This window comes from Mus pahari, chromosome X (assembly GCF_900095145.1).
Source record: "Mus pahari chromosome X, PAHARI_EIJ_v1.1, whole genome shotgun sequence".
Classification (NCBI taxonomy): Eukaryota; Metazoa; Chordata; class Mammalia; order Rodentia; family Muridae; genus Mus; species Mus pahari.
In genome coordinates, this window is record NC_034613.1 from 118,374,756 (window position 1) to 118,388,699 (window position 13,944).

Below are 13,944 nucleotides of genomic sequence, written 5' to 3' on the forward strand. Positions count from 1 at the left end.
CTAAGGCGTGTGTGTGTGTGTGTGTGTGTGTGTGTGTGTGTGTACAGTTGGAGGAGGGACCAACAGAAGGGAATGTAGATAAAGTGAAAAGGAGCCGATGTATTCAGAGCTTATGTTGCTAGAGGTGAGATCAGTTACCTGCCTGCAACTGAAATTTCAAACTTCTGTTTAGAAGGGACATGAGTGGACAATGGTGACTGATAGTTGGAAATATCTGCAGACATCTTAAGTTTTGTGAACAAATGAACGAGCAATGAATCGGAAGACTGCGCACAGTTTTCTTCAGCTTCTGGTCTTTTTTACCTTTTTACTGCAAAGTACAGCATCGTTTTCAATGAACGCCTATGTGACTGTGACTTACTTCAATGAGAGCAGCAACTACACCATGACAGAAACGTGTGAGTGTGGTGTCTATGGATTAGTCTCACCAGTGGCTAACGCTATGGGAGTGGTGGGTATCCCTAAGAATGGTAACTACCAAGCTTGTGACGACAACACTGAGTTTACCAACACTGATAAGCCTTGGATTGCGCTGATAGAAAGAGGTAATTGCACATTTTCTGAAAAGATTCAAACAGCAAGTAAAAGAAATGCCAATGCTGTTGTGATTTACAATTCTCCAGAGACGGGCAACCAGACGATACAGATGGCAAATTTTGGTAAGTAATGATTGATTCCCTAAGAGAATTAATGTTTTGTTTGACTTAAAATTGTATTTCCATCTAGAATCACTGTATGATCTGGCAAAGAAGTTAAGTCTTATAATTTTAATTAAGTTGCCTTGCACTATTTGCAATTATTTTATTCTTAGTCAATATTTTTAATTTGTCCCAAGGACGGGAACAACTAATGAAGTGATTCCTGCTTTTCAGTTTGCATAGTTTTATTAGTTTCATCAACATGCATTATATAGAAGCTAATATACTGCACATTTACCTCCACCAGCATCAAAATAACATTTTCCTTTTGGTGTTATTTTAAATTTCTCAGTTTGATTCACTGTCTCCCGAAAGTTAATGTCATGAAACTGTAAAACTAATCCATTAGTGCTCTTAGACAACAACAGATCATAAGCTAGTGAGACTTACAGGAAGAGGAACCTGTCTGTGCTGTATGCATGGAGATTTAGGTCTAGCTAAGGGAAGAAGACATACAAATGACTCTATAAGAAATATTACCTGTTTACAAGCCCACAGGAGAATATTTCAGATCAAAACTAAAGCTTTCCCTTGGAAAGGTTTCCTAATGAGGTCTTTGGCAAAGTGAATCATCTATCTACCTCATTAACTGTGCAAGGGAAGTTAGTTCCGAGAATTCTTATTTTCATTTGGAAGTAAATGAAGAGTGGTAAGCAACTGTGTCCAGGATTTGCTGTTGGCCACCCAAACCAAGTTAAACAGACCTCAGAAGCGTGAGAAGAAAACAACAGAGCCCGAGTTAAACATGGCAACACCTGAAACATGGCAGTTTGCTGACACTGTTCGGGAGTCAAGCTGCTGCTTTCTCTGGCTCTGGAGAAAGCATATGCAGAGGTCTTTCCACAGTACCAAATTATTTAAAACGCAGCAGCACTCTACTTTGCTGCTTTTTAAAATATGTCCTGGGCATGGCTAGGGCTTCCGGTGAGCACATTTCTTTTTCAAGCTAAAACAATCTCATCAGCCTCCTGTGACCAATTTTAATTTTGACCAATCCTTTGATTTTTGCAGAAATAAATTAATACAATTTTCTGGTGGTTAGTTAATAACAATAATGGTGATAAATAAATTAATACAGTTTTCTGGTGATTGAAGATTAAAATTCGTCTGAAAAGAAAAGCAAAAAAAAAAGCAAAACATGGCTTCCTTTTCATTGAGCTTAGAAACCCTGCGTGCTCTGGGTTTCTTTGGCCATACACAGCCATATTCTGCTTATCTATGCTCCTGTATTTGTAAAATACAATGTCTAATTACATAGTAGTCCTGTTCTCAAACTTTTCTTCACGTGGGTCCAGTAGGGATGAACATAGTATGAAATATGAGTGTCCCGTTGCTGAATTTAAAATAGTTACTGAGAGTCACTCACTGTAAATCTCATTAAAAGGCATGTGGACCATCGTGTGAATATGGGGCTCTGAACAGACATTTTAACAGGAAGCAGTTATACTTCTATGACCAGCAACATTTCCTTTAAGGTCCATCATTAGCCCTATTTTGAAATTAAGCAATGATCCAAGTAACATGCATTATAGACACCTGATATCAGAACTGCTCGGGAGGCTGAGGCTGAAGAACAGAGAATTGGAAGACATTGGAGGAAACAGTGAGATGCCCACCTCAAAACATATACTAAATAAAATAAGCACACTGAAAAAAAGTTAGTATAGAAGCCAGGTGCACTGATATATGGTTGCAATTCTAGCATGGGTAAGGCCGAGGCAGTAGGATCATAAGTTCAAAGTTAGCCTGAATGACAAAGTGAGATCCTGTCTCCAAAATGAAGGACAGGAAAGAGGAGCAAAGACGGGAAGAAGAGATGACAGTGAGAAGGAGCGAGGAATAGAGGAGGTAAACTAGACAAAAAAAAAAAATCAATGAATTATGTAAGGCAGGTAGGGAAAAAAAAGCTACAGTAGGATGTTGTTGGAGGTTCTGTTTATTGCACAGTGGGACTTTAGGTAATAAGATACTGTAAGCTGTATGAAAAGGAGAAAAGAATAGGGGGACATTTTTAAGGTTTCATCATGAGGAAATGCTCAGTGTTTGAGGAGTTAGAGATGTATCCATATATGATAAATCACCGTATTAATATGTCCAACTCTTGTGCTTTTATGTCAACTTAAATAGTGAAGATAGCAAAATCATGACTGTGATAGTTAACACTTATTGGCACATAACAATTCATCTTTATTTCTTTCCACAAATATACTTTTACAGTGAAGGATGTCAACTGTAAATGATTAAAGCTGTAGCTTCAGTTTTGCCTTTACTATTATTAGCACTACTAACTAGTCCAGCATTGGGTTCCTTCCTTCCTGGCAATGACCCTCACATAGAAACTGTTTGCGATGCAGTTGGTAAATATACCACAGAGTGGTTATTTCACTGCATAAGGAAAAGTTAGTTAGTACATGCTAAGGAAAAGGCAACACGTACTAACTAACTTTTCCTTAGTATTTTGTTCTATTTTCTTTGCCATAAAGGATGGAGGAACAATTAACCTGCCCACAAAAGCATGTGGGTTTACTTCCACCTCCCCATGCTTTGTCCAAGCTGGAGACTACCATTTTATAAAATCAGTCCAGTCTTTGTGACCTGTGAACCTGACCACTCACTCCTCTCTGGTGCCTCCTTCCTTCCCTTCAGCCCCAGTTTCCCCCTAGGCCTGCCTAGCCCTTCCTCTTAAATGTTAAATGGGAAAGTCTAGAGGGAGAGAAATAAAGGGAGAAATTGTGTACCTATAATCTCAAAATTAAAATTAAAAACTATTTTTTCCAACTGGTGCCGCCATAAACAAACTCACGCTGTTAGAAAACACAGGATGCCTCAGTTAGACTAGACGTACTTTAGGTAACTTAAGGAAGCAGGACATTGACCATCCAGCTAAGCTGGTTTGAAATTATGTCAATTTCCAGGATGCTGGACTTTTAGCACTAAAACCAGAAAACTCCTGGGCAAACCAAGAAGTAATGACTCTGATGGCTGTGTTTATTTGGGATTTGTATGCTATCAAAAATCAGGAAAAGCCTTTGATGGCAAAGAGCAGTCAGAGGCTAAAACAATAGCTATTCATATTAGCTTGATAGGGGGCTACTTGGTCATTTTTGTGGCTATGAAACTGTTAACATTTTGTCTGTATTCATACATGATCACAATTGATTATTTCTGCTTTGACAAATCATGGTCACAGGATGACCATCTCTGTTGCTAATACTCTATAAAATAATTTATCTTCTACAAGAAAAAGCAAGGCCAAACTGCTACTCCCATCCAAGTTGTGGACAATAGGGGGCACTTATTTCTTTCCCAATGACAATCCATTTTGTGCATGTATAAATATGTTTTATGTCCCAATGTCCTTGTACATTTCTGTGCCTCCATGACCAATAGAGGATGGCCACCAAGGATGCAATAAACCTACAGGATTTTACTCCACTCCTTGCTCATCAGAGTTTTGTGATATATGAACCAAATATTCTTACTCCTGTGCCCTGGCTATTTATGGCCTTCTCCTGGCAGTTTTCTGTAAGTGCTAGTTACAACTAGAGGAAAGAGCTACATTATTATCATTATTGTAATCATTATTATTATGATGATGATTGTACTTCCTCATCCTTGGAGGTAAATATCTAATGTAGTCTCCCTGTGTGTTTGACTTGGCATTTTTTATTTTATTTTAAACACCTTGAGAATGTCATACATGAGTAGTGAATTCACATCATTTTTGCCCCATACTGTCCCCTAATTCCTCCCATGTCTTTGTCCCCTATTTCCTCTCAACTTTATGGCCTCTTCTTTTTCTTTTTTCTTTTTGTTTTTTTTGTTTGTTTGTTTTTTGTTTTTGTTTTTGTTTTTTTTTGCTTTTTGTTTTTTTGAGACAGGGTTTCTCTGTATAGCCCTGGCTTTCTATTATAATGTTTATGTGTCTATATAGACATGCATATAAGAACACAATCTGCTGAGTCCATTCACTGTGCTCAGATGTATTCGAGTTTAGGGATGAAAATTGAGATGGGATAACCTCTCAGGGAGCTCATTCCTGGAATGAGCTGACTCTCCCTTTCTTGGTGGCAATTCATTGCCTATAACTCTTGATCTTGTGGTCAAGCCTTGTGAGATTTTAATCACCAATGTTGGCACATAGTTGGTATTGCCATGGTACAGGTTTTTTTTAGGGAACTATACTGTTGTCTTGTGTGCAACTTCTTGTTATCAACGGAAGACATTTTCATGACATTAGAAGTAGGGTTATGTAGCCATTGAGTAAGGGCACACCTTTGCTTTAACCTTTTTTTTCAAGATTACAATATAATTACAAAATTTCTCCCTTTCCTTTTCTCTCATTAAAACCTACCAAGGAGAGTGACTTCTTATTCTGTTACAAATTCTTGCCCTCATTTGTTCACTAAGTGTTAGTGTGTGTGTGTGTGTGTGCTTATGTGTGTGTGTGTATGTGTGTGTTGTGTATGTGTTATTGTGTGTGTATGTGTGTGTGTTATTGTGTGTGTATGTGTGTGTGTTATTGTGTGTGTATGTGTGTGTGTGTGTGTGTGTGTGTGTGTGTGTGTGTGTGTGTGTACATACAGATATATTCTTCACTATCCCCTGCTCAGTCTGCATAACATTATTCTGTATGTATGTTTTCAGGGCTGGCCATTTAGTATCGAATAACCAATTGGTAGGCACAACTTCTTTTTAAAATTAAATTGAAATTTTTGTTTTGCATTTATTGTGAGTGTATATATACTACAATCTAACAGGTATGAAATGTAGTTCATCATAGTTTTGATTTGCATTTCTCTGATGATTAGAGATTTTTAGCATCTCCTATATATCTTTTGGTTATTTATATATCTTCTTTTTAGAAATACTTATTCACTTCTGTTACCAATTTTAACAGGGTAATTTATTGTTTATTTATTTAACTCCATATTCTGAATGTTATCCCCTGATTCAAATTGTGACTTTCAAATACTTTATTTCACTCCTTAAATCAAACAAGCTCTCTACATACCTCATCTCTCCCCTTTTTCCAAGTGTCACACATAAACCAGGCTAGCCTTGAACTCACTATGTAACAAAGGTTGACCTTGAACTCCTGATTGTCCATGTGTGTGGAAGTTAAAGGACGCTTGTAGGAGTTGGGTCCCTCTTTCTTCCATGTAGTTTCCTGGGATTAAACTCAGGTCACTATGCTTGGCAGCAGGTACCTTTACCCACTGAGCCATCTTCCCAGTCTACAACTTCTAATAATTCTTTATAACCCTCCCCCCGAGACAGACAATAAATTCGTTCCCAGATATACAGAAAACATCAGGACTCCTGAGCTATTCAAACAAAAATTTAAGACATGTAAGTACTCACTTGTTGAACAGACAGGTTTTTTTTTTTTAAGTTAAATAAGCTATTTATGGATGAGTTGCCCTAAGAAATGCTTTTTAGTATTTGGGTTTTTTTTTGTTTTTGTTTTTGTTTTTTGTTTGTTTGGGTTTTTGGGTTTTTTGGGTTTTTTTTTTTTTTTTGGTTTTTTGAAGACAGGGTTTCTCTATTTAGCCCTGGCTGTCCTGGAACTCACTTTGTAGACCAGGCTGGCCTTGAACTCAGAAATCCGCCTGCCTCTGCCTCCCAAGTGCTGTGATTAACGGCATGTGCCACCATCGCCCAGTGAAATGCTTATTTTTGAATGTAGTTTATGTCAGCAAAATCAATAATTTGGGAAGGACAAACTAGTCCTTTTTATCATTTTGACTATGTCTGATGAAGTGAATCACAGGGTGAGCTTCACAGCATTTCAAAATTCCCAACACTCACCAATTTTAGAGCAACTAAGTGTGTGGAAAGGAGGGAAAGATTTAATCAGCATGGCGAACTCACCAGCTGTATCAAAATGCTTTTTGTAGAAATGAAAGGGGAGATACAGCCGTACTATACAGATGAAGTGAGAGGACACTGAACTCTCCCCAATAAGGTCTGGGCGTAGCTCTGTACATAAGCAAGAGGGTAATCCAAATGAATTGACCAGTTCTGCCTCACATGAATATTAGATCTGACCAGAGATATTCATTCTCATGGCATCATCTTCACTTGCAGGCCACCACAGTAGATTCTAACTGGTCTCCCCATTGCAGTCCAAGACTATCCTGCAACCCAAGTTGCTTTGTGCAGCAGAGGTAGGATTTCATGTAGCTCGTTGCTGGTTTCAGAACTCTGGGTAGCTGAGGAGGACTTTGAACTCCCAAATTCTTCTGCTTCCACTTCTGGAGTGCTGAGATTCCAAGCCTGTGTGCCACTACCACAGCTTCTATGGTGCTAGGGATTGACCCCAGGGCTTTGTGCATGGTAGACAAGTACCTGAGATACATCCCCAGGCCCCCCAAATAGCTTCTCAGGAAAAGGAAGTCTCAGCTGCCTGCCATCCTGCTGTGAGGGAAACATCTTTCCTGGTCATTCTTCATACAGGAACCCCCAGACTATACTACCTGTCGAGTCTGACTTCACCTCTTCACAGTGCTCCATGTCTTATTCTCTGAGGTCTAGCCACAATCGGTTGCTTTCACTTCCCCAAGTCCACTAAAATCTTTCCTGCTTTAGAGCCTGAAAGTAACCTTTGACCTTCCTTAACCAACTTCTTTCTTATAATTCAATGGGCATGATGCCTTTGCTCATTCTACCTCCAATATCCTTTTTTATACCATTTTTTCTTTGCCTAGTTATGCTGCTTTTAGAGAAGTCCAGGACATCAGCTCTCACCCGAGTCACTGCTGGCCTCCCAACTGGTCTCCATGTGACTCTTACCATCCATAGTGTCTGGGAAAGTGACCTTTTTTATATAAATATGTTATATATATATATATATATATATATATATATATATATATATATATATATATATATATATATATATATATATATATAAAACATAAGGCATCATGCCCATTGAATTATAAGTATTACATTGCTAAGCTTCAGTCACTCTGTTGTTTGTTTTTATTGGGGGGGGGAAGCTTTTGTGCATGTATGTTGGCAGGTATACACTCCTATGCACACACATGTGGAGGCCAGCAGTTAACCTTAGGGTACCTTCTCCTATTTCTCTCCACCTTGGTTGATTAGTTGTTTCTTTTGTTTTTATGGTTTTGTTTTAGGGAAAGGAGAGTGTTTATGTTGTCTGATTTATTTTTTTCTTTCCATCCCTTCCTCCTTCCCTTCCTTTTTCCTTTTTGAGAGAAGGACTCACTGAATCGAGACTGTAGCCACTCCACTCTACTGGCTGACCAGCAATCCTCCAGGACCTGCCTGTTTCAGATCCTCATGGTGCTGAGGTTAGAGACACACGGCTTATTACGTGGGTGGTAGGAACCCAGTCTCAGGCCCTCATGATTGTGCAGCAAGTACCACCCACATTGAGCAGTCCTTCAGCTCTTCTTTGTGTTTCTTAATTCAGAAAAAAAAAAAAACAAACCCACGTATGTTTTCCACTTTTCCCTTTGAGCCTCTTCCTCCTCCTCTTTTTTCTTCTTCTTCTCCTTCCTCCTCTTCCTCTTCCTTCTTCTCCTCTTCTTCTCCTTCTTCTTGTACCATATGCGGACTCTGAGATGTCTATTATTACGAGTCTAGTGCATGTTAGTTACTTTCATCCCCCAAATGACAATTACATGAGTTTCCAAACTAGGTTCCTTATTTCTGCTCTTGATACCTACCGCAGATATTCTCTTCACTATAGCCACCATGATGGTCTAAATGTATGGGTCAGCCATGCCATTCATCTTCTCCAAATCCCGTAGTGTTTTATGTTTTTCTTTATTCTTCAGATAAAATCTAATGTTTCCCACACCTGGAAGGATTTGCATTATTTACCTTGGCTATGCTCCCAACCCAGCAATCCAACCCTCCCTCTTTAACCACACTAAAATAACCATCTAACAATTTCTCTAACTCGGGAAGCCTTGTTTTTGTCTCTGAATCCTAGTTTAAATGTCTCTTCTAAGAGATTTCCCTTACCAGTGTCCAGGTTATTTCCCAATTGTTTTAATCTCTTAAAATGTACAATTATTTGTCATTTGCTTACTGCCTGTCTACCCTCTCAAACAGTGAGTTCTAGGAGAATATAGACCATAAATGTTTTTGCATTTCCTTGGGCTGAGAATTTAACACCATCTTTACTCCTTGAAGAACAAAAGTTTAAGACAGTGGTTCTCAACCTGTGGGTCGTGACCCCCCCCCCCCAGGGGCCAAATGACCCATCATCAGGAATCACCTAAGACAATTGGAAAACATAGATATTTACATTATGATTCATAACAGTGGCAAAATTACAGTTATGAAGTAGCTATGAAATAATTTTATGGTTGGAGTCACTACAACATTGGGAATCCCATTAAAGGGTCACAGGATTAGGGAAGTCGAGAACCACTGGTTTAAGAGATTGGAGAGGAATCTCCTCTGTAGAAGAAAGAAGGAACATGGTTACATGAAGTTGATTAGGAAAATTTAGCAAATTTCTGTGCTTGAAGTCATTTTCACTTTTACAAATAGAAGTTGTAAATGAGTAATTTCTCTGCCTAAAAAACAGTATCTGATTAGATTCCTCCTTTGAATACCAACTGTGATTGTTATTGATTCAGTATGGAACTTTTCAGACTTTTCCTTTTTTTTCTTACATACATGTGTTCTGTGCCACATGGATGCCCACACACATGCACACACACCGATAAATTTGTGTAATATACTCTTTTAAATAACATTTTGAAAACTGACAGGAACATGAGCTGTCCTGGCAAGAACATGACAGATTAGGGCTAGGTAGTAAGTCATCTGTGTAATTTATGAATCTGTGTAAACAGTAAAAGCTTTTGTATAACCTGACTTTCCATAACAAGGCTTTAGTGTTTTTCTTATTCTTTCAGCAATGTCTAAATGCTCCCTGTCTCCCCTGGGATCCAGGTACCTAGAAACAGCTACGAAAACAGTTATTAATTTATAAAGACATAAAGATATAATGCTTATGGACCCTGATTTTCAGATTGATTACAATGAATAAATTCACTGTGAGTTCTCCAAAGCATATATTTTCATTTTAAAATTGAGGACTGAAGAATATTTTGTCAGGGCTTAAAGATATGTTTTCTTTTTATTCCTGGCATCTTCTGCCTAAAGTAATGATTTGGGTTTTTTTTTTAAATAATACTGTCATTTGTTAGCCTGTTAGTTTTCCTCATAATTCCTGATAATAATTAGGAAGCAATGTGCTTATATGTATATGTGTACAAATACATAGAATAACTGCCCGGAGAAGACTGTACTAGATAGTTTAAGTCTATTTCAATGCTCCTTTGTTTCCTATATCCTGATGCTCACAGCACCCTTCCTTGACCATTCAAATATTCCTATCATAGACAGCGAGGACTCTGACTGACTCTATTGTATCTGTATCTATCTACATTTGTAAGGGAAATATTAATATATCCATATGTTATTTTAATAAAGCAGCCTGGGATATTTTATTTATTAATTTTAAATCGGCACATATAGTATTACATTTCACATGGGCATTTTTTTATTGAAAATAGATTGTTCTCTGATACAATACATCCTGACCACAGTTTCCCCTCCTTCTATTCCTCCCAGCTCCTCCCTCCTCCCCTCTCTCCTGGATCCACTTCCCATCCATCTCCCATCCCAAAAGAGAAGGCCTTCAAGTAACAACAACCAAACACAACAAAATAAGATGCAATAAGGCAAACCAAAAGTTCTCATGTCAAGGCTGGACAAGCCAACCCAACAGGAGGAAAAGACTCCCAAGAGCAGGCAAAGGAGTCACAGACCTTCACCGCCACAGTCGGAAGTGCTACAAAAACACCAAGCTAGCAGCCATGACCCTTGCAGGCTCCATTATTGACACTTCAGTCTCTGTGGATTTAGTGAGCTATGTTCTCTTACAGGGCAGTTTTCAAACACAGTTGTTCATTGATTCTTCTCCTTCCTGTACTCCTCCATCCCGGACCCCATCCCTCCCACCCCTACAAACCTTCTTTCATCATTTATTTCCTCATGTGCCTTATTGCCTTCCTCTCTTCCTCAACAACCCCACTCTTAGACTCCCTTCCCAGTTTTAAGCCTATACCTACGCTTACTTGCACTGTAATACATATAAATATTATAACCTAAGACCTCTGTATGAGGAAAGAGTATGAGATTTTTGACCTTCTGAATCTTGGGTTAATTTGTTTAGTAGTTGGGAATTCGGTTTGTTTTCCTATAAGGGGACATTTTAATTGTGGTACCTCAAAAACACCTTCAAGGGGAAACAAACGTAACAGGTGAGAAGAGCAGGGCTTTTGAACTGTCTACAAGTGCACTGGGGGAACAGAGCTTCAGCACATCCTTTCTCACAGGGTGTGAGTGAGAAGGCAGTTCACCTCTGCTCAAGGCCTGCTTTTAATATATAAATGTTCAACAGTAAAGTGAGGCCAGTGAATTTTCAGATTTACATTATATTCTAATCTAATATTTAATAATAATAATAATAATATCTTCATAACATGACCTATATAAATACTTCATGTGCAATGATAATACATTTTATACCCAAATAACTAATACACTGACATCTCAGGGAAAAACAAGACATGGGGAAATGAAACCTCACTTTCAAATTTGCTCTCTGTCCATTCCAATTCTCATTTTTTTTCATTTGTCATTATCACTCAGAATAATTGAAGCATTTAAGCTCTTTTGCCTAGGAAAGCAGTCTATCTGAGAGATAGAGACATAGCCCACTGTTAAGAGTGTTTGCTCTGAGACACAATCCCCAGAACCACAAACAATAGGAAAAGAAAACTACCTGTTTGGTTTTCCACTCTGTGAGGACAATTAGTACTAAGAAGTACTCTGTTACTTGTGCACCAAGTATTCAAAGAGAGATAATCTCAAGAACAATTTGAAGTCCTAGTATCAGCATGTCTATTTTATACAGAACACAACTGAGACACAGGCATGCTGATAAGCTTCTCCCATGGAAACGGAGCTGGTAGGTTTCGAATATAAAGTTTGAAACCTGATATCCTGACTCCACATCTCATACTTTTAAATTATTACACAGGATGTGGACCATGCAAAGCACTGAAAATTAGAACAGAAACATTATGGCCTTTGAACCAAGAAATGGAGCAAGAGGAACTGATATGTATACAAATTGCCAGAAAGTAAAACATGGAATATTAAGTCTATTAGACTTTAAGAGCCTGAGAGATTGTGAGGTGAGAGTGAGTGTTGGAAGGGTCTAACCGTGGGCAATCAAGTTATAAGTGACAGCACCACGAACTGTTGAGATGGCTCAGCTTTTATACGAGGCTGTCAACTGATTCTTGAATCCCATGATAGAAGGAGAGAATGAACTCCTAAAAGTTGTCTGACCTACCCTTGAGTACTGAGCACATGTGTGCCCGCACTCAAACCTGTATATCATACATGAACATATGATATTGTTGATGATGACAACGACAATGAAGACAATGATGGTAGTGATGAACTCAATGATCAGTAGTGGAAATATAAAAATGAGAGGTCAGGGATAAAAAAAAAAAAAAAAAAGACAGGCCAGGGTGTCTCTGGGGTTAAAATTTCAAATGGAATTTTGGAGGAAAGTTGTTTCACACTAGTTTGAGACTTGGTTTACTGGCATAAATGGCTACCAGGGTATGTGAAATAAGATAGAATATTTACATGAGGTTGGGCCAGGGAGATGGTTCAGTAGAGAAAGGTGCTTGCTACCAACCTGAATTTGATCCTTTAGATCTACAAGAGGGAACAAGAGAACTGACTCCCTGGGGCTGTCCTCTGACCTCCATGGGAGCACTGTGGCATATGTGTTCTCTCTCTCTCTCTCTCTCTCTCTCTCTCTCTCTCTCTCTCTCTCACACACACACACACACACACTCACACACACACACATGCAGAGAGCAAATCTAATTTTTTATTAGAAGTTTTCTTTATTTACATTTCAAATTGTATTCCCTTTCTTCATTTCCCCTCCGAAAAACACCCTATCCCATCCCCCTCCCCCTGCTCACTAACCCACCCACTCCCGATTCCTGGTCCTAGCATTCCCCTACACTGGGGCATCAAGCCTTCACAAGACCAAGGGTCTCTCCTCCCATTGATGTCCCACAAGGCCATCCTCTGCTACATATGCAGCTGGAGCCATGGGATCCTCCATGTGTACTCTTTGGTTGGTGGTTTAGTACCTGGAAGCTCTGGGGGTACTGGTTGGTTGATATTGTTCTCCTTCCTATGGAGCTGCAAACGCCTTCAGCTCCTTGAGTCCTTTCTCTAACTCCTCCATTGGGGAACCTGTGCTCCATCCAATGGATGACTGTGAGCATCCACTTCTGTATTTGCCAATCACTGGCAGAGACTCTCAGGAGACAGCTATATCAGACTCCTGTCAGCAGGCACTTTTTGGCATCAGCAATAGTGTCTGGGTTTGGTGGCTCTATACGGGATGGATTCCCAGTGGGACAGTCTCTGGATAGTCATTCCTTCAGTCTCTGCTCCACATTTTGTCTCTGTAACTCCTTCCATGGGTATTTTGTCACCCCTTGTAAGAAAGATCGAAGTATCCACATGTCAGTCTTCCCTCTTGATTTTCATGAGGCTTGTGAATTCATCTTGGGTATTCTGGACTTCTGGGCTAATATCCACTTATCAGTGAGTGCATACCATGTGTGCTCTTTTGTGACTGGGTTACCTCACTTAGGATGATATTTTCTAGTTCCATACATTTGCCTACAAATTTCATGAAGTCATTGTTTTTAATAGCTGAGTAATCCTCTATTGTGTAAATGTACCACGTTTTCTGTATCCATTCCTTTGTTGAAGGACATCTGGGTTCTTTCCAGCTTATGGCTATTATAAATAAGGCTGCTATGAACATAGTGGAGCATGTGTCCTTATTACCAGTTGGAACATCTTCTGGGTATATGCCCACAAGAGTTATGGCTGGATCGTCCGGTAGTACTATGTCCAATTTTCTGAGGAACCACCAGACTGACTTCCAGAATGGTTGTACCAGCTTGCAATCCCACCAGCAATGGAGGAGTGTCCCTCTTTCTCCACATCTTCACCAGCATCTGCTGTCATCCAAGTTTTTGATCTTAGCCATTCTGACTGTTGTGAAGTATAATCTCAGGATGTGAGTAAACTCTCTCTCTCTCTCTCTCTCTCTCTCTCTCTCTCTCTCTCTCTC

At 39.2% G+C, this 13,944-nt stretch overlaps 1 protein-coding gene across 1 annotated transcript in view; it reads left to right on the top strand.

The window, feature by feature from the left end:
* Positions 1-13,944, top strand: part of Rnf128 (ring finger protein 128) — a 108,672-nt gene continuing 94,728 nt past the window's right edge. Inside the window, exon 1 of the mRNA XM_021188274.2 lies at positions 1-659. Coding sequence (XP_021043933.1) covers positions 254-659 — 406 coding nt within the window. The 5' untranslated portion in view covers positions 1-253. The remainder of the gene's footprint in view (positions 660-13,944) is intronic.